Source organism: Ixodes scapularis, unplaced genomic scaffold (genome assembly GCF_016920785.2).
Source record: "Ixodes scapularis isolate PalLabHiFi unplaced genomic scaffold, ASM1692078v2 PGA_scaffold8__174_contigs__length_109621045, whole genome shotgun sequence".
Classification (NCBI taxonomy): domain Eukaryota; kingdom Metazoa; phylum Arthropoda; class Arachnida; order Ixodida; family Ixodidae; genus Ixodes; species Ixodes scapularis.
This window is the reverse complement of record NW_024609883.1, coordinates 62,435,824-62,457,133: the sequence shown is the minus strand read 5'-3', so window position 1 is coordinate 62,457,133 and position 21,310 is coordinate 62,435,824. Positions and strand designations below refer to the sequence as shown.

The window sequence follows — 21,310 nt, the reverse complement described above, 5'->3', positions numbered from 1 at the left end:
GTCGTCGTCCGCCGCTCCGGCGCCAGTCGGCAAAACGCAAGTAAAGAAATGTTTTGTATTTTTGTTTGTTTCGCTTCAACTCCTTCCGTGCGCTTGCCGAGCGCTTGATAGAGACGCGCTTTGTTGGGTTAAAAAAAAAAGTATAATGGCGAGTCTCGTGATGAAGTATTCCCTACGTATACACTGTTCGCCTGAAACCTTTGCGACAACTTTGCTCAAGTATAAAGTGAGCGTCTGCATCGTTGTTAATTTCGGCGCGAGTTATAATAATTCAAATATGCACCACTGAGGTATGTATTTTGTATTTGCATGAACACAAACTTGCGAACTTCTCCTTAAAATAAGACGGTATGCTTGCTGAGTAGAACTATTCCGAAACGGCCTGTCTTTATATTTATCGTCGTTCACACAAAATATTTCGCCTAAAACAACTGCCTGGTGCTTATTTTTTTCTGAAGGAGTTTACGTGTAGAGCTCCTTATGTGTACCATATTATTGTATATTAAGTTTGAAAGCGTTCGAATTAGTGTGCTGGTGCATGCGCTGACCTTGGACTTCGTTGGGGAACACGTATTCGACGGGATGGCACCACAGCCCCCGGTAACAGCTTGCGTCCGAATATCCCCGGTGACGCCCCCTTTAGCCAATTTCGGCTCCACGCAGTCTGGGACGGCGGGTGAACTCACGAACAGACGCCCCTCACGAAACTCATGAAGTCAGCGAACTCATGAACTGTCCTACCTAGTGAGCTCATCGAACTACTGCCTCTCACTCAAGCTCAAACTCATGAGTTTACAAGACTAACGAACACACTCACTCTGGACTCGCGCATGATTGGTGAGGGTGAGTGTGTGCACTCATCAGTGAACTATGCCGAGGCATGCCCGAGTCCGAAAGGGCCAAAGGTTAAAGAAAGCATACGAGCTCCAATACACCTTTATATTTACATTTGATCGTTCGTGTAAGCATTAAGCGAACGTATTTATACAAACTGAAAAATAAACGACTATATTTCTTAACACGTTGGAGCAAAATAAAATTAGCTCTTATTTGTTTCAACTGAAACCTGATAGGTAACGCTCTAGTAATCTATCCAGGTTTCAAACATGTTACCATTTCTCTGCTGTGCCTAAAAATAACTTGCATTTTCATATCGTGGCTGGCTGCCACGCCAGGTAAAAGAAACTCAGAATCAAACTTTGTCAGGCTCCAATAAACAAAAATGAATTACAATTACAGCATACATTCTTAGAAGTAAAATATTAATATTGTAAATACCAATAGCATTGACTAACTTTACCTTAATTTGAGCCATTGGAGATGGAAATCCAATGCCATACCATTTGGAGACGCCCATTGGAGGTTGACAGATCCAGCCAATTTCGTTACTTGCATAAACGTTTTTCAGGGTGGATGAGTCGAACGAGGGTTCCAGTTCCTTTACTTTTCGAAGCGTGGTTTTTATGCCAGTAAAAATTACGTTCTTGACGAAATTTAGCCGAACTCCTTCTTGCTCAATTTTTTTGGAGAGCTCTAATATTGTTGTGTATCTTTCTACCACCGTCGTCACCTGTATCAGGACGAAATATGTTATTTCAATAATGGGATTCACAAGTTTTATTGTTGAAGCTATAATTTCTGCATGCAGAAAATGTACTAGTAATTCAACAAATGTATTTTTACAAGAACTCCAGAACAAGAATAAAAACAAAAACAAAAAATAAATACACGCAAGATGCCTGTAGTTTTCAGATGTTTTTCTAGCAATATATGTCAGAAAATATATCTGCATATTTTAGAGGTGCACATTTTTTTGTCGAAAATACGGCATATTTCAAGAGTTCTACGACTAAAAGAGAACATGATTCAAGGTATTTTGAGTGGTAATTTTTTTTATTAGCATCAACTATTTGAGAGCTCACAATCCTTGAGTTCTGCGGTTCTGCAAATAAATAGCACCGAGGTGCCTGCCCAAGTAGCACAAAGGGGGCTCTAAAAGGGGATCCACGGGGGTCCCGTGTATCTTGCAAGTCTTGCCCAAGCGGTGTCCACTTGAGCAACCCAACTAGGCTGCCCTAGAGGCACCTATAGGATCTCCCCTGTAATAATACATAGACCCACAGGAGCTCCCCTGTGAGAATCTCTAGACCCACAGGAGCTCCCCTGTGAGAATCCCTAGACGCACAGGAGCTCCCCTGTGAGAATCCCTAGACCCACAGGAGCTCCCCTGTAAGAATCCCTAGACCCACAGGAGCTCCCCTGTAAGAATCCCTAGACCCACAGGAGCTCCCCTGTGAGAGTCCCCAGACCAACATGAGCTCCCCTTGTGGTACCCGCTGCGAATCTACTTGGGCATCCTAATCGGGCCCCCCCCCCCCCCCCCCCCCCCCCCGTGGGGCCCATAGAGCGTCTAGGTGGGCAGCCCACATAAACTTCCTTCATGGGAACCAGCGTGGGCCTATTTTGGCAGCCCACATGAGGTTCCTTCTGGAACCTCAGCTTGTTCGGGGTCAGTTGATAATTCCGCGAAGGGTGAGGCATGTAACAAATAGGACATGTCTCACTTTCTGTGTTTGCCTACCGGAGAAATGATCACTATTATGGTACTTGTAAGAATCTCCATGCCTTGATGATCGATTAAACGTCTTGGAGAAGACAAAATATTTTCTCATTTTACGTGTGCTAAATAAAAGCCAAAACTGTGCAGAGTGGGTTTCGAAGAGGTGATCGGGTACACATAGCCAGCTTGAGCCGGCTACAACTACCGAATTTAAAGACAAATAACGACATTCCGAGAAACTGAAATTCAAAACCCTGAGTAAAATATTACACCCACGTGAAACGGCCTTCTCTACATACAGGCTGAGAAGTAATTGAGTAATAAAAAAATGCAAATAAGAAAAATATATTTCGCGTGTTATACTACACTTTTCGGTGATTTGGTAGCCCCTAAACAAAGCACCTATGTAAAACTTTCTGAATGTGCACTCAAGATCCAAGGGTTCCAGACCCAATCAACCTATCTCAACAACTTTTCCAGTGTTTCTGGAACATAAAGGTTCGATCAGGATTTGATTTGAAAGATCCGCAATGTCGCCGCGTGCATGACCGACAAGGAACGCTTCTTCGTTCATATAGATTCTAGAAGATTCGCGTATACTCTAACACCGAGCGTAAATGATAAGTAGTCCGTAATGGCCTCGCCTAGTCACTCTCGCCTTAGCTCATTACCAAAAAATCTGAGCCGAATTTTTGAGAAGCCTAGTTTAGTAGATAAGGAGCCCAGCCGCAGTTTTGCCCCGATCCATCCAATGATTCTCTTTCGCGCTGGCCAGCTGCCACGCTGATGCACCGTCGCTCACTGCTGCCGCCGTCAACGCTCGCTGCTGCTTTCTCGCAGTTTGTTCTTCCTTTTGTTTCTGGCAAACGTTCCCCGATTAAACCTGTACTTTCAGTTGAATAACCGTCGTGTTGTCGACTTCATTCGTTACAATATCATAAAAAGTTTAATTTCGGGAAATGCACAGGCAGTTGAGTTAGGCGTGTCCATGCTTTGCCCCCCCCCCCCTCCCCCCCCTTGAGCCAACTTTTTCGCAAACTCTGCCCTTGCAGAACCGAGGGGACCCACGGGGAATCGCACAAGCAGCGTAAGGTGGACATGCCTACGGGCTGCACCCGTGGAGCCCATTTAAGACATTTATGCTCACTCTGCCCCAGCTGGCTCGAGTGGGACCCACAGGGGTACTTCAAGGGCGATCCAAGTTAAGGCATGCCCTCTTGTCGCCGATTTGGGGCCTACAGGGGTACTGTGCCGGCAACCCAAGTGAGTGTGCCCTCGCTATGCCGCCAAACGGTCAGTATGCAAAATAGTAGCACCCCCAGAGGTTTGTGCGCACTCGGGATCAAGAGACTGTAAACGGGTAGTTTTTGGTTTCGGTTTTGCCGGCTTGTGCATCGGTCGTCTGCTACCGTATCCGCACAGCCATTGCTCACGTCGTCGTAAAGTGCTCCATACTTACGTGCGATGCAGTAAGTACCCATTCCTTCCAGCGAATAACGCAACAATTACGACTTTGCTGGCATGGAGAATGAGCGAAAACCCCGCAATGGCTAAGTGAAGTGAACGCAAAATGAGGTACGCCGAACTTCGTGACAACTCACTGCGTGCATTTGTTTGCAACATGGAGAACAGCCATAGAGACTAGTACTCCAGTTTTATGACACCCTTGCTTCGCCGATTGCTATTTTCAATCTGGCTAACGTGGTACATGACAAACCTCGCTTTAAAAGAATGCGTTCAAGCGAAAAAGAAAAAGGTAGTCACTGCTTCGCGCCTAAGTGTGGAGCAGTCCACGACGATGTGAGCAATGGGGGTACGCACACGATAGCAGACAAGAGATGAACTACCCGGAAAAAACTGAAACCGAAACTACCCGTTGAAAATCCCCTGCTCCCAGAGCGCACGCGAACCGCCAGGGGCGCTTCTGGTTTGCGTATTGCCGGCTCTGGCGTATTGCCCATTGGGCATGCCTATGTGGTACCGACGTGGGACCCAAGGGTGTATTGTAGGGGCTGCCCCATCCCACTTTGCCCACGTGGAGACCTACGTGGGCCCCTCTAGTGCTACCTGCTTTGGATCGACAGGTTTACTTTGCCCTCTCAAATATATACAATCAGCACAGCTCGGTATCTCCTTCGCATAGCTGGCATCAAAATTTGTGCCACTCCTACGTTCGAGTTAAATGTCAGATCAGGTTAATATAAAAGTTTTTTTAACATGTTAGGAATAATGATATAATATTTACAGAAAATGTGATACAATGTGACCCTTCATATTGCTATATTTTATTTTAGTATAAAAAGAGTGCAAATCGGGCCAGCTCGTAAACGTTGTAAACAATGGCAGGGAACAGGTCAAAGAACGCCGATGGAGAAAATACACCTGTCGTGTTTTTTCATACACTTTTAATAGTAGAATTTAACTTGGTTTGTTCGCTAATGCACGTGCTTGAAATCTGGGACTGTACATTTTCACAGTCGAATTATCATTATATCCCGTTTACCTCAGACCTCAAAATTGCCAACAATTACGTAAAAGCTGTCCGTGGTTCGGTTTTACATTGTGACAGTTAATGGCGGAAATAGCAACTTTGTTATTGTATCACACAAATAAAAAATATAACTTATCAAAATAAGTTAGAACAAAATAAATATCTTTGTGAGAAGTCTCACGACTAAATTACCTATATTTTGAAAGGTTCAGCATGTATTATTTTTATACTATTTTGCCATTGTATAGGCAACATTGAAAATTCCTCTTGGTTTCCAGCAAGATATGAATTGTTTAATTAACGGCACTGAGGTACCATTGGCAAAAAAAACAAAAAACGATAGGCTAAATTATGTTGTATATCACATACGATGATTGTTGCTACTGGGGATATTGTTTATGACATACCTTGTACTTTTGTATGGCGTTAATCATTTCTTCTGTACTTGCCGGTGAGGAGAACAGAACGGCCTTTGTTCCGGTGTAGGATGCGCTCAAGAAAATTCGAAAGCCCAACAACGATGCAATAGAAATTCGGGAAGCGACAATGTCCTCATCAGTGAAGAAGCTACGACACGGTAATCAGCAAAATAAAAAATTAAAATGTTAGATGCACTTTATTAGTTTGACGATTAATACTACTTTATCATTGACAGGTTAGAAGCACGCTCTCGACGTACATTTTAGGCGCGTCATCATGACTTTCTATGTCGTAAAAAACACAACGTTTTTGTGGGCATAGTGACACATAGTAGGTGTTTAGAAATTATCTATACAAACAAATACACCACAAATACTTAAAGAAACAAATGGAAGTTCGATGGCCGAGTGTGTTAACGCACCGGAGCTCAGAGCACACAAACGGAAAGCTCTCACTGCTGAAGCCAGGGGTCCTGAACTCTATCACCAACTCTGCCCGTTTTGATCTGAATGATCGTCGTTCTTGTATGTTCTCTCGTATCACTACTAACTGATGCCCGTTAAAGAACCCATGCTAACAGTTTTATTTATCCTGTTATATCTGGTATGTAGTGTTTAATAGTGTCGCCATACACTGACAGACTGAATTCGGTTTTGTAGAACCTTACGCCCTTTAAATAATGTTTATAATAATGTTTATTTTCCACCATAAGATGGTGGCGATCAGGGAAAAAAGCTGTCAGGTACAGCTTGACGGGTCCCTGACCGCCTACAGAAAGCAGCAACAGAGCCGGAAAAAACGATATTCAAGAGGAGAAAAGAAAAAAAAATTGTACAATGATTGTCGCTATCACACATTTTCAAACAAATTTTAGATTTCTTTTCCCTTTTTTTACATTGAGGCAGGACAGACAGCAGAGATAAAATTATGCAAAAACTAGTTACAAAGATCACAAAGAAAGAAAGGCAACTACCTTCAGCTGCTAGAGAAAAAAGATGATTTTACTTCTCTTAGGGATAGCTTATCCCAATCTATACTTTTAGTCCTATACGAATTGAGTAAATTGGGGAGAGTGTATTTAAGCATTTGTTTGCCATAGTTTGTTCTTGGTGTAGCCACCTCCTAACATTCAGCACCTCGGGTAGGGAAATTATGAACATTTTTTGATAAATTTCCAAGATCTGTTAAAAAAGTTGAGTCTTTAAGTTGCTCTATTTTAAGGCTAGTGCTAAGCCTGTAATCATATAATGCATGCGCGTTTAATACGCGAAATTTTTTAAATAAGCCAGCTGTGTGAAAATCATACGAGACGGCAACTATAGCCCTCAGTGCTTTTGTTTGCAATACATGTAACATTTCTAGGTTTGTTAAAGTTGTTGTTCCCCAAACAAAATGGCAATAATTTAAGTGAGAATAAAATAGAGAATTATATATTAATAATTTAACGCTTGTTGGTAAAATATAACGATGTCGATTTAACATGCCCACAGTTTGGGATAGCTGCGGAATAAGAGAGTTTATATGACTTTCCCACGACATATTTTCAGAAAACATGACACCTAAGAGTTTAAAACAATTCACAATCCCGATTTTGGTTGAATTCAAAACTATCTCCTTGGTAATGGTAACGAGTTTATTTTTAGGACGAAAAAGCACGGCTTTGGTTTTATTTACATTTATTTGTAATGCGTTGTAATGACTCCACGTTTGTAACCTAGACAGGGCCAGATTCGCCATATCGAATAATAGGTCAGGATCATCTGCGGAAAACAGTATGCTCGTGTCATCAGCATAGTTTACAAATTTTGCGCTTACATTAATATTGACTATATCATTCACGTACATGTTAAAGAGGAAGGGGCCCAATATACTACCCTGTGGTACACCAGAAAGAATAGGTTTTATAGTGGAAGAATTCCCATTGATATAAACATATTGTGCTCGATGCTTCAGATAAGATCTCATCAGCTGTAAAGCGTGCCCTCGAATTCCATAATTATCTAATTTAGATAGTAAAATTTTATGATTGAGGCAGTCAAACGCCTTGTGAAATCTATAAAGACTACAAGAACCATATTTTTGTTTTCAAAGCTTTGTAAAATAAATTCTTCTAAAACAAGTAAGGCAGAGTCTGTCGACTTGTGTTTTATAAATCCATACTGTGATGGAGTTATCAAGTTATACTTATTTGAAAATTTAGTCAAACGTGTATGAATAACCTTTTCGAGCGCCTTGGAAAACACTGGTAATATTGAAATTGGCCTGTAGTTTCCCATTTCATTTACATTTCCTTTTTTATGCAATACTGAAACTTTGGCAATCTGCATTCGCTTAGGAAAAATTCCAGTAGATAAAAAGATATTAAATATATGAGTTATTACAGGTTCTAACAGATGAATAACATGTTTTACCGGTCTTATCTGGATGCCATCGCCGTCACAACTAGAACTATTTTTAAGCTGAAGAAACACGCTTATAATTTCTGGTTCGACGACGGGATCTAAAAATATCGAATCACTGTTTCGTTCATCATTTAAAACCAAAGGAGTTTCGGTTTCAGTAGCACCCATAATATTTACAAAATGTTCGTTAAAAGCATTTGCCAGTGAACATCCAGTAAGTTCAGTACCATTGCACAGAATTTTTTTCAATTGAACTGAAGGGACGATTACGATAAAGAAGATAATTTAGGTAGTTCCAAATGATGTCAGTGCGTCCTTGTGTGGCCTTGAACAAATCAAAATGATAACGCGTTCTGGCGCGCTTTAGTTCTTTTGTCAGGTTGTTGCGATAGTTTTTAAATACTTTAAGGTCCTTCCGGTCCTTGGATTTTATGAATTTACCATATAAAGCGTCTTTTATCTTAATTTTACAGAGTAAATCTCTCGTTATCCAAGGCTTCTTTATGCGCTTGTTTGTTTTAATAGAAGTGAAAGGAAAATATGTCTTATACAGTCCAAGAAATAACTCTATAAAAGTGTTATAAGCCCCGTCAGCACTATCCTCACACAGTACCCGGCTCCAATTTGTATTTGAAAGAGCGGTCTGAAAAGCGTTGAGTCGATCTAAAGTTATTTTTTGTACTAATGTCCGCTCTGTCCTACAATTTTTTTTCGGGAAACTTTTGAGAGAAATGAATATTGGGAGGTGGTCACTCAGATCGCAAACAATGACGCCAGCTTTTATATAATCGACTGAGCTGTTTGAAATAAACAAATCAATTAATGTTTCAGATTGGAGAGTAACACGTGTAGGTCTATTAATAACATTTGCACAACCATATGTCCTGATTAGCGAATCTAAACTTTTTTTAGCTACGGTTTCCGCGCTCATATCAATATTAAAGTCCCCACCACAAATTACATTACATTTTTCTTCATTAACAAAAACCAAAAAAGACGCGAAAAATTTTAAAAACGATTCAATGTTGCCGTTTGGTGGTCGGTACACCACAGCAAAGATATTCTGGTTATTGCTTATACACATCATTTCGTAATCTTGAGTAATGCAACTATAATCACCTATTACTTCACCAGAAGCACTTTTTGTCAAAATGGCTAAGCCACCACCACGTTTCTCTTTACGATTTATGTAAAAAGAGTGGTATGTAGGGAGTTGTAGTACGTCAGTCTCTTCAGTGTACCAGGTTTCTGTAAGCATGATGACATCGAAAGAAAAACCAAATTGATCGAAAAGTAGCTCAAGATCTACAGCTTTGCTTTTCGCAGACCGAACATTTAAATGGAAACAGGTCATGTGTGAAATATAATCCGCACCAAGATAGGTTATCAAGTCTTGCGGAAGAACGAACGCGTCAATCGCCATAAAAAAACAAAAAGAACAGAGGATATTATCATTGACCGCCCTAAGATAGAAATTCGCGTATAAGATCCTGCAAAAATGCCCGTCTTTATCATCGTTAAAGTGACTTTTGAAGATAACGCCGTCGCAATAGCCGTACCCAGATTGTTTTTCTGCCACGCGGCAAGTAAACTTTCGGGTTTCATTTTGCAAGAACTAATAAAACAAAGATGTTTAGCGCTGGTAGTTCCTATTTAATTTTTTCAAGATCGCCTTCGTGCTCAATCCGAATTGTCGGTGCGCCTTCTTGTTTTCTCACGTATGAACAACCTTCCTTGTGCCAAATAAACTTGTAGCTGAGGTGCTTCGCCTTTGCTCTAACATCGTAGAACAACTTCCGGTTCGACGCCGTCATGTTCTCTTGCAGGTACACGTTGCCATCATCGGCTTCCGACCTTAACTTTTGCTTGTTTTGAAAGCATGCATTTCGCTCATTTCTGTTCACAAAGCGCACAATCACCATAGGCGTCTTCTTTGTCCTAGTTGGAACGCGGTGGATTGCCTCTACGCTATCTTTCGTTAGGGGCGGAACTTCTATAAAAAGAAACACTTTGACTTTTTTTTTGTTTTTAAAAGTAAACCCACTTTTAGAATAACAAGACTGCTTTTCTCTGCTTGCATCTAGCACTTCTCAATTAAACATAGCCACTGAGAAAAGGGCCAATGAAATGCCAAAACCAACATTCATGTTCATTAGCGCTGTCTAGTGGGTTTACGTCACATGTCGTAGAAATTGCAAGTCGAGCAAGCAATAAAAAAAAATACAGAATTTTGCTTATTTTCTTTTGCCTTGCTGACGTGAGTTTGTCCAAAATTCATTGCATGCCCTCAAACTTATTGTAGCTTGTCGGAAACAAGCTGCACTGCCCCCACATTACAACATCTGACCTCATGTTTTCAGTATTGACAGTAGATCTTCTCAACTTAACAAACGAAATGTAAAGATTAAAAAATTTCGCGGAAACAAAATACTGAGTTGCAAGTTATGTTATTAGTTCAGGTGTGTCTATCAATTTGTTTTAGTAATTTTAAGGCGAATCGGTGAAGATCAAAATTTCGCCATTATTGACATGCAAACCTCGGGATAATTTTGCTTCGTTTTCCATGTACGTCCACCTTATCACAAAACCGCCTGAGGGCGCCTAGAGGTTTGGTACGAGCGCATAACCACAAGTTTGAAAACTCACCAGGGAGGTAACCTGGCCACGATGCCGTAGTGCGTATGTTCGACGGCCTTCGGGCGACCCGTTGTCCCCGATGTGTAAAGTAGCATAATAACTTCGTTCTTCACGTCCTCCACCGGGAATTCCTTGTACATGTTTTCATTTAGCTTCTTGAACTCAGTGACGGAAACACACCCTTCGGCTGTGCCGACGGTGAAGTAACCCTGAAAGCAATGGTCATCCAACTGATCAAGAGACTCTCAAGCATGATCACCAATGCTTTGTTAAATAACCGCAAAACGATTTAACGTCTAGACCGAAACAAAGAGGGCCAGACAATTCCGTCCACGTGGACAATTGATGCATTCGTGCATGTATATTTTTTTCTCGTAAACAATATTTAAAAAAATCCTTTTTTTTTATTATGAGCGACATGAGTGAAAGAGGAATGTTTTCTACGTAATCGGAAAAGCCACTCTAAGCTGGGCTAACAAAATCATAAGAAAAACAACCTGAAAGTTAAAAGCTGATCATTGACATAGAACAACATTTTCGAAGATTTGCTAACACTGTATAAATTAACCGCCTCTACTGTGTTAAGGGTCCAAATTGACGCTGTGCCTTTTGTGTTGCTCAGTAAAAAATGTTTGCCAGCCAGCATTGCTTCTTCAGTTCATGTTTTGTATAAGGTGGAGAAGAAAAACTAGTGCACAATGTACGACGTGAAGTTAGTTTTTGTTTTGGCGCTAATTGCACAAAACACTACTGAATAATAAAAAAAGGCAAGAATAAAGACGCGTACTAATAGGCAGTTTTTGAAGGACTTCATTTATCTCTGCACAGTATCAAATATTTAACCGCTATAAATGCATCTTTAATGTCATAACGAGCTTTTAACACTTAGTACAACGTCCATTTTGCAACACCTACTTCACAATTTATGTTGAGAAACGTACGATATTTGCTATAATGTAAGCAATTTGGCCAATAGTTTGGTACGACTGTTTTCCCAGATGCGAATAGTTTATAGCGTGAGCGTTTCAAAGCTTCTTCCTCGCACTTTCTTCACAAATTTCCACTTCACATGATCACTTAAAAATAGGCGCCACGCTGGCATAACTTGTGTTTTTTTCGAATTCGTATTTTGCCCCGAAACACTGGATTATGTTCAGTTAAAGGTGCAACAATTAATTCCGGCGAAAATTCATATTTATTTTTCATGCGCACCTTAAGCCAACGTACCTTCATGTCCAGCTCCTGTAAGAAGTCCTTGAATCGATTAGCTTCGCTTGCTGTGGTGAGAATGTAGGTAGCGTTGCTGCTTCGGATTTTGTAGAGGAGATCCCCTTGAAAAGAATAAGATAGGTTTTAACCCCGAGTAATTTGAATGTTCAATTATAGGACCTCTTTTAATCTTCACTTTCCGATTTATTTAACGTCTCTTATATACCAAGAAACAAAAATTGCGCTCTTGCATATTTTATATAATTTTACGAAGATCTTAGAATCTAGATGTGAAGCTCGGGCTTCGTTTTCGTGTTGGCCTTTGAATTTTTCGCAACGCCATATACGTTCGACCCGGTTACCTTAAACGCAGAGTACAATTTTCACTGGCCTGACAAGGGCTAGACAAATAATGAGATGCACATTACACGAGACAAGACTGTAATCAGAAAATGCACAGAAGCAATCATAAAAAAAAAAACTACAAGTGAACTTAAGACTGCTAACGCGTTGGAATGCGAAAGCATTCGTATACGTAGCGTATTCCTACAAGCTGCGCGCCCTGCTGAGCTCTGCCATGCTGCCTCTCCGGAGTCTGCCCCGGGCGGGCTCTGCGGCGGCCGCTCTCTCTTACCGGCTTCACTCTAAGAAAAAAAGGGTGTAGTCGGGTGCATCAGGCGCTCATGCACCCTTTTCCTGAAAGACGCACCCTCCGTTGCCCAGCCAGTGTGCTTGTACACCGACAATGAGCATCCCCCTCTCCCTTAAAAACCTCTAGGTTCACCAGTGCACCGCCACGCTAGCCACGCGCCCCGATCAGCTTGTGCTTGGATTCTCCCATGGGGGTCATTTTTGGGTTGAGCAGTTTCTTGGGAAGTATGGAGCTATCCTGTTCCCTCGCTATTGACAGCAGAGTGGACGCTATGCTTGTTTTAGGCCAATCGGGTCTCCGGGTGGGATTCCGTGACTACAGTCTCCAAGCTAGAGATAAGGCAGAGCACGGCACTGAACGCCAAGGCACTGAAGGCCATTCCGTGAAGCTGCTCCATGGAGAGGGCTTCTCTGTGGGGCGGCGTTCCCTGGAACTACGCGACGCGCAATCCAAGGGGGTGGCTGCTACTGACTACAGGCTTCGCTCCATGAGACAGGGGAATTTAGGTGCCGTTTGGCGCGGCTTAAAAAGCTGATAACGCCAGTTCGCTTCATTGGACAGTTAATGCTTTCGCTTTCAAATGTTCGAAAATGCTTAAGCTTCGCCTTTAAGAGTGCAACGCGATAGCGTTAACAATCCTCGGCCCGCCCCTGCACGCCTAGCCTTTGTTTCCGCCTTGTTGACTTCAGTCTTACGTGGCCGACACCGTCGCCGAGCAGGAGCAGACGTAGATCCGGCATCCGCACGCGTAGAAGACGGCGACTTAGAAAAGCGCCCTGCAATGGTAGACGGGACCGCATCCATCGCACACGTGTTCTCTCCCAGCGCCCTACGGCGGCCCCGTAGCGGGGCACGCACTCCCCACAAACGAACGATGACGGTAGGATCGCAGCGCCACTGGGAGGACTCGGCAGCGGACGGAAACTGTACGCTCCTCCAGACAGACGAGCATAGGTCATGTTCCTATGACCCAGGCTCGTCACGCCTGCTTTCCTGGCACGGCACCGAGGCCGGCGCGCCACATGCTCTTTAAAGATAACGCCGTTAAAATACATTTTCTAAATACTCACATTAAAATATACTTCTGATAATAAGTTTGCGTGTAATCAATCGTTTAACTGTTATAATATTATTCACGATTTCTGGTATTGGAAGGAATGTCGTTTCGCAAAATGGACTAGTCTAATAAAGAAATATATGTGAGCCCCGGATTCGTCACTCAAGGAGTAAAAAAAAATATAGACCTGTATGAGCACACATAGAAAGTCTATTTTTGTGACCAGCTCGGGCTTTGGCTTGGCGTTCTTTCGCTTACATTCAGTTGCCCGGCATATTACCGCGAACAAGCGCGCGGTACTTGCAAGGAGCGTAAACATGGCCTCCAATCCCGGAGGTTAGCCCCTGATGTCCGACGTCTACACCGTACTTGGACCGAAATTGGCTGGTTTAGTTCCTGCGTACAAGGTACAAGTTTTCTACCGCCTACCTCAACGACCACTAACACGAAGAACACCACGTTGACGCGGCGTTTACAGAATGTCTTCATGAAAGACCACTTTTACTCACGCGGTGTACACAGAACGAATGTAATCCGCACTATAACGAAACTTCCAGAAAATAAAATGTTTCATCTCAGGAAGGAATCCCAGTCGGTGTCAGGGGCAGAAAACGTGTATGGGCGCATTGCCTTTCCCTGAATACCTGCACAGGCGGCACTGTACAATAAAAGTTCACTAAAATACAATACAATACAATACAATTCAAGAGGGAAACGTCAAACACGTGCCTGTCTGTAATCGTCTTCGATAGAGGGGACGTTAAAACGTCCCCTCTATCCTTTATTTACGCTAGTCGAGATTTCAAATGCCGTAATGTTAAACAAGCCAGTGAAAGAACGACCATTTGACGCAGAGAGCGGGAGAAAAGAAAGAAAACACACAAGACACACGAGTGCTGAAGTGATGCCCCGCTGGTCTGCGGTGAAAAGTTTCTGATTTAACAAAAATTATGTTGCATGACTGGAGCCTAACCGTTTCTGGTTAGGTGTCAGAAACTCTTATTTGTGACGAAACTCGTACTTCAGTGGCAGAACCAGGAAACACGAGCGCCATCCGAACGCTGACGCCGCGCTCGTCTCTTTTCTGAACGCCAGCCGCGCATCTTGCTCCAGTAGATCCGGGCTGCTATCGCGGGTCACGCGACGTCATACAGCATATAGAAACGCTAGCGACTACCTCTACTCCTAGTCCACACCAAAAGGAGCGAGCTCTTCCCGGTTAACTGCGCGCAAGTTCCTTTCACTTTTTGTCTTAGTATGTGTTTCCATTTTGGTCCGCTTTCTATACCACGGCCAAGCTAGACAGCGCCATTTTTTTTACGGACTTTGTTTTAGGTTTAAAAGCAACAGGAGTTTTTCTACCGCGTGGGGGCACGCCAGCGCCACCCCTCTGAGTGCTGCCTGAAACACTTTGAACAACTGTTCCGACCACCTTGATTCAAACTCGGTGTTAGTGTACTCATATGAAAAAAAAGTGCAGTGCGCTGACAAAAAAAGCAATTTTGGCTTCCGATAAATGGAAACACGTTTATAAAAATTAGTTTTTTTGAGAAGACGACCAAGAAAAGGTGTTCTGCATAAGTACCTGCAGGCAGGCGAACTCAAGATTAGTAGCACAAACTAGTCTGGACGTTCCTTCAGTTCAACCCCGGAGGCCAAGATGCCAACACGATGAGAATAGGGTGCCATGCTAGAACGAGTTAAAGCGCTGTAGGAGGGGCGTGCGCTGCCTATTTGGGCGATGCTGACACCGCGTAACGCTTCCGCCACGTTGGGGTGTGCTAGGAGCACGTCGTTGGGGTGCGCGCGTGAACCAAGCAGGAAATGCAGTAGCCATGCAGAGTTCTGTGACGTGTGGGCATGGGGAAGAGAAAGACGTTGACGCGGCCAACGACGCATGAGGGCTGGGCCCGGCAATGGATTGCTGGTCTTGCTCGGAGAAAGGTCTGTTTTATCTGTGTGCAGCCTTTCTTGTACTTCTTGCGTGTAAGCAATATACACCGATCCACCAAAAGGGCAGCGCAACGTGCACCTTGGTAGCGGACTATTTGCCATTTCGGAGGAACACTGGCTGGCGGCAATGCGGCATGGAAGGAATGTCTTGCGCATTCTAAAGAGCGCTTTTTAAGCTTCAGATATTTTAATAAATCTGCGGTTTGTTAGTAATTTCGTTGTTTTCATTAATTGTTTGTGCACGTTCGAGCTCTAAGACAACACTGCTTTATTTATCGTTTATGAGAGTCTCTCAACCGTGAGTGGCGACTAATTCAGCAAGAGACCCCTGGCAACACTATACGACAAGCAGCAAAGATCCCCGAACCGCACGCCTCACCCCGGCGCGCGGTTCGAGGTTAGGCCGGGATCTTACTTGCGTAAATGTATACATCGTATAAGTATACGTCTCTTTCCTTGGCACTTAATGCGTTTGTTTACCCTAAAAATTAGCCCACGGGCTGTTGTTTTCCCACGACTTCAATCCTTTCTATTCGTCGAAGACGGATTTGCGAACACATGCTCGGCTTATACGGTGAGCAAGTGTTTGAAAATTCGTCTATGGAGCATTATAACGAAATGAGGGCCAGGTCGATTAGTGGGACAACATAAAGAGCGTGAACGGTAAGCGCAGTGACGACGCATCCAATAGCGCGCTGTCGTGGGCTGAGCTTGAGGGAAACAAGAACATGCGGGCGCATTAGGAGAGTAAAGGCCCGTTCACACAGTTGCGTTCGGAGCGACCACTATGCTTACTAACGAATGCAACCGCTGCGACTTCAACGACCACTGTACGCGACGTGTACACACACATGCAACCGCATGCAACCACACGAATCACCAGCCAATGAGAAATGAGCTTCAGCTCTTTCTCCTAGCCAATAGTGAGCAACCCAGCTACGCTTACAAACATGGCGGACGGTTTCGTGCCCGACGCGGGGTCCTCACCGGAGCAGCCCGAGGTTTCGGCTACGGCGTACAGTCACGAAGATCTGTTGTGCGCCTACAATAGCTTTGTAAAGGCTGGTTCAGACCAGAGTTCAGACATCTGAACCGAACTCGTTATCCACGACTGCGTCCGTTGTGACCGGAACGACCGCTCTGCGCCGCGCGTACACTCCTGCTACCACTGCAACAAGCGCAGCGGGTAGGCAGCACGGCGACCGCCTCTCCGTTGCCGTCAGCTGTTTCAGCGGTGCCTCTAAAAAGAAAGGGACGCGCTGCCATTCACTTGCGTAACAGAAAATAGACAGAGTAATGACCTAAAGCTTCATTACTCTTTTTTGCAGGATACGCTTACAGGGTAGCGCATTAAGAAAAGAAAAAAGATGCAGTACGGCGTCTTGCACGATCACGACTTTAATACACGACTTCGCCAACAGTACAAATCTCGCCACACGCCTTTTCTACGATTAGAAGAGATGATGTAACCTTAGCAACGATATAGCAACGTAGAAATATAGTTTGACAGACGTAGCGAGCGTTCAGGATTGCTAACACTAATCACCTTTTTCGGGTGATGAAAACGCGTGAAAATTGGCATTCTTTATATGGTACGCACCAGTAATACCTTGAACTTGAGCACACGCATGCAATGCGCCAAAAAAGAAATCTGGGTGATGTTCGAGGACACAAATGCTAAGAAAGCACCACTGTAGTCGAAGTAAACAAACACGCCGGCACGGGCGTTTCTGCTGTCTTGAGAGTGCCGCCACGAGATCGCCGCACGAGTAGGTGGATCTTCCCTTCTAGTACGTGCTGGGTTATCATAACGCCACGCGACGAAAATTCACAATCAAGGATAGCGCTTTTACGGAGAACGATGAGCGCCCACCACGCCGTCCACGTCGACGATCACCACCGACGCCATGTTCGCAAATCGAACGCGCGCGACCGAGCCCTCTTCGACCTGTGATTGGTCTGTCGCTCCCGTCGTTCCCGAACGTAACGAAAAAGTTCAGCCCGGCTCAACTCCTTGCGTTGCGAACGAACACGAACGAAACGACCGTTTGGCGCTTCGTTGCTATGGTAACTCGTCGTTCCAAGCGGTTGCATTCGTTCGTAAGCGTAGTGGTCGCTCCGAACGCAACTGTGTGAACGGGCCTTAAACAAACGCACGAGGTGCTCACGGAGCTGACAAACTTCCAAGACGTAGAGACAGGGCCATTCACGAGAAAGAAGCAGCGCGGCGTAAGTCTTTCATCTTCTCGGTTCCGCAATGGCTCGCTTCCGGAGCTATGATGCCGGAGTTTCCGCTGCGCAAGAAACGGCGCGCGGCGCTGCAATTGCATCTCGCTCGACGGTGCATCACATTATTTGTTACCACTGCCTTTGGCACAATGGAGTTTACTGGTCACTATCGCAGCTCCTCACCTTTTGACACACCTGGGGAGGATAACACAGCCACTCCTCCGGCAAATATAACGCTGTATATGGCTATCAGGTTCTCCAGGGAATTGTCGAGATGCACCAAAACTTTGTCGCCTTTCTTGATGCCGTGCCCCTGGAACCCAGCTGCGTATCGCTGGCATGTCTTGAGAAGGTCCTCGAACGTGATCTCTTCATTTTCCCAGACCTGCGAAATGTTTATACAGTTTAGAACTAATGTCTTGTGGGGAAAACAGTTAGACTATAAATATTTGGGTAAAAGTAACACGATATTGAAACTAGCCGGTGTAAAAACAAATTGTCTAAATTTTACAGAAAGTTTTAGCAGAATCAAATAAAAATCTGTTCACGTAGTACAACTGTTAGGGCATACAGAAATTTATTTAGTAAAAAATATATATAATAAGAGAACTGTGAAACTTTCATGCTACTTTATGTTAAAAATACATCGTTTACAATGTTGCAAGAAATCCCAAAGCTGGTTGCACGACCACGCTCCGAACCACATTCATGTAGTGCAACAAAGCTGGTGTTGCCAGGCCCATCACTAATGTAACCAGCATAAAAGCTCTTTAGCAGGCGCTTGATCACATCGAAGAGCAATGTGTGACGCTCTCTTCCAAGGAATTATTGTTTGCTTTCCAAGAAATCCAGTTTGGCGGAAAAAATGCATAATTGTCAGAAAACGCAAGGACCACAAACAACTTCTTATAAAACGCACGAAACTGCCCATATGTGCGCAATTATGTGCGTTCCCCTACGAAGGAATATCGCCATTTCAACCAACGACGGCTCGAGGTAGCTTTCAGAGACGAATTTGTCGCTAAGCCACCGTTTGTTTTTGCTGTCGTTAGGACGGCACAGTACTTTTTTTTTTATCTATTTTATAAGGCTCTTGCATTTGATTTCATTGTCGAGGACACTAAGCAGTGTGTTCTAAAACTTCGACATCCAACGTTAATATGAATGCCGGTGACACATGGGGCCCTGCCGGTGACGCCTTCTGCTACCTTTCTTATTCCTATGCACGTAAACGATTCCTCGTTAGTGTCGTATTTGGTATTAAGCGCAGAAGAAAACAGACGGTTCAGTCAACGACAAAACTTAAGAAGTACAACGTGCCCCCCCCCCCCCCCCCCCAAGAAAAAAAGTGGTTCTTTTTACACGCAAAAATGAATTACTTATCCCCTCACGTTCATTCCCCGTGCAAATGTAGCGCCAGCACAGAGAAAGGGATGCCAAAATTCAGCACTTAGGGTTACTGTAAGGATCAGAGCGTATGTTTTCCTTAATTAGTTTTCTTTATCCTTCACCGCTTGCCGGCATTGCCGAGAGGGCTGGCGGTGCGCGGGAGCGAGCAAATGGGTCGTCCGCGAGCGTGCTCGGCGCCATCGCGCGGGGGGAATGTTTCTCCTTGGGGGACGGAGGCGGACCCCCGGTGGAGCACGGTCGGGGGAGTTTGAGCGGGAGAAGTCCCCAAGTTCGTCGCGGACATGTGTCGTCCGCCGGCCCTTTGTTAATAAATGTATAGTTAACAAGCATCAAATCGTCGTCGCTGCCACTGGCTCGCCATCGAAGTCACCTGCCGCGATCGGAGAGAGGATCCTCGACAACTGACGCCTCTCCCCACACAACAAGAATCTTACTGTTATCTTATTACAGAGTTTTACGTGATTTTCTGAACAGTTCAATGGAAAAATGAGGTCAATTTTTTTTTCCGTTTTCGGTAAATGCCGTTATAGAATTAGATATATTCGATAACTTTGCCGGGCTCCGGTTCCCCAGTAAAAATAAATATAAAATCAAACCTATTACTTTTAATTCATAAACGGTTGGTGCCGAAACTTCAGCATTTGGTTCTGATTACTAACACTATATTTCGGCGACGCGGAGTTTATTTTTGTGCGAAAAACACAGAGACTGAAAAATTACTTTTAAAAAGTAATTAAATCACATCACTCATCGCCTTTTTAAAACTGCAAAAATGGAATTAAATTGCATCGCAGGCTATTTAATGACATTACACTACAATTACTTTCCAAAATTAATGCAATTACTTTGACATTACTTTCCAATTCATTGAGACAGCCATTCGTGCTCATGTTAAATGTCTTATGTGCGTTGAAGTTAACAATACTGAACAGCCGTTTCGCTGGCATAGGAAACAGGTGTCAAACATGATGAATAGCTTCTTTAGATGTGACTCAAAGACAGTCGACTTAACGATTTCGCTATTCATTGAATAGTGAGTGTCCTCAGATAAAGGTTGATATGTCTCCGTCTTTCTGATCTTGAAATAGTCCGTGTGAGTAAGTTAAGTCGGGCCATGGGAGGCTCGATCTTACAAGAGATTGTCATCTGAAACGGTTCCCTACCAACTAGGACGCAACTCAATCCTATTCTCCTAAGCACACTAGTTGACGCCTTCCCGGTCATTGCTCTCAAGGAGTAAGGCTCACAAACGCACGAAGAGCTCAAAGTTATTGCGCGTTGCCACACAAGGATTTTTATTAATCGGAAGCGTTGCCAGTTGAAGAAAGGGATGGCGCGAGCTTCCTAAAATGTGTGCTTTCCCAACAAACAGGTGGCAGTGTCTGATCGCTTCCTTATTCGCGAATAAACTTCGCAAGGCAAGCCAGAGAGACATAGCGGGAGCGGTACCCGGTTTGCTCGATTCCCGTCTTTTCCGACTACGAAAACACACTTAGCAAAGCCAAAGAAAGCCGCACAAAATAGAGTGTCTTTATATTACTGTCATGTGTTGTTCATGCTAGTCAAAGCTTGCAGTTTGAAGTTGCATGACGAAAGAACAGGAAGGCTGGGGATCTGCGTGTCATTTCCGCTCGGGTTTTGAAGTCTGTTGACCTCACTGGGGATGTGCCTGCTGCCTTGTAGCCTATAAGCCGTTCACCCCAAATCTGACAGTGCGGCGGAGGGTACGTGCTCGTTGGAACAGCCACACGTCTACATTTCGTCACGTAACCATGCTCTCGTTCATACAGACACACAGAGGAGGGGTCGTGTCAAGTGATGATAGGAAGGTGGTTCATTGGTTCCGGTGTGCTTGTAGTGCCGACCCCACTGTCAGCTTAAAGATGAACGGGGGGAAATGCCTCTTCACGGCATTTCACCTTGCAAACTAATTTTTTTCTTAACGCTCGCGAACGAACTTTTTCACTCTGGACAAAGATAATTTAAAAAGTCATGAGTAATATTTTGGAAATTGGTGCCTGCAAGTAATTCATCACATTAATAAATCGCCGACCAATAAGAGTAACTCATCATTCCTCATTGCCACAAAACGTAAATTAATCACTTTATTTTTATTACAGTAATCTTATTACTGCCATGTCTGGAGAAAAAAAAAACTTTTTTCACACCTGGTACGATTGCGAACGTATTTTAGGCCGCAAACCCGGCGGTGTCTGCTGAGGAACTATTTTGTCCGCCAACGAACTTTCTTTTCGACCAAAGTCAGAAACTTAAATAAAAACCGGAATGT

At 43.9% G+C, this 21,310-nt stretch overlaps 1 protein-coding gene across 1 annotated transcript in view; it reads right to left on the bottom strand.

Moving 5' to 3' along the window:
- Positions 1-21,310, bottom strand: part of LOC115318333 (4-coumarate--CoA ligase 1) — a 35,648-nt gene that overhangs the window by 9,571 nt on the left and 4,767 nt on the right. Inside the window, exons 2-7 of the mRNA XM_029978043.4 lie at positions 17,794-17,995; positions 11,738-11,841; positions 10,520-10,719; positions 8,556-8,564; positions 5,459-5,618; positions 1,301-1,570 (exon numbers count right to left, since the gene is read on the bottom strand). Of these exons, the coding sequence (XP_029833903.2) occupies positions 1,301-1,570; positions 5,459-5,618; positions 8,556-8,564; positions 10,520-10,719; positions 11,738-11,841; positions 17,794-17,995 (945 nt within the window). The remainder of the gene's footprint in view (positions 1-1,300; positions 1,571-5,458; positions 5,619-8,555; positions 8,565-10,519; positions 10,720-11,737; positions 11,842-17,793; positions 17,996-21,310) is intronic.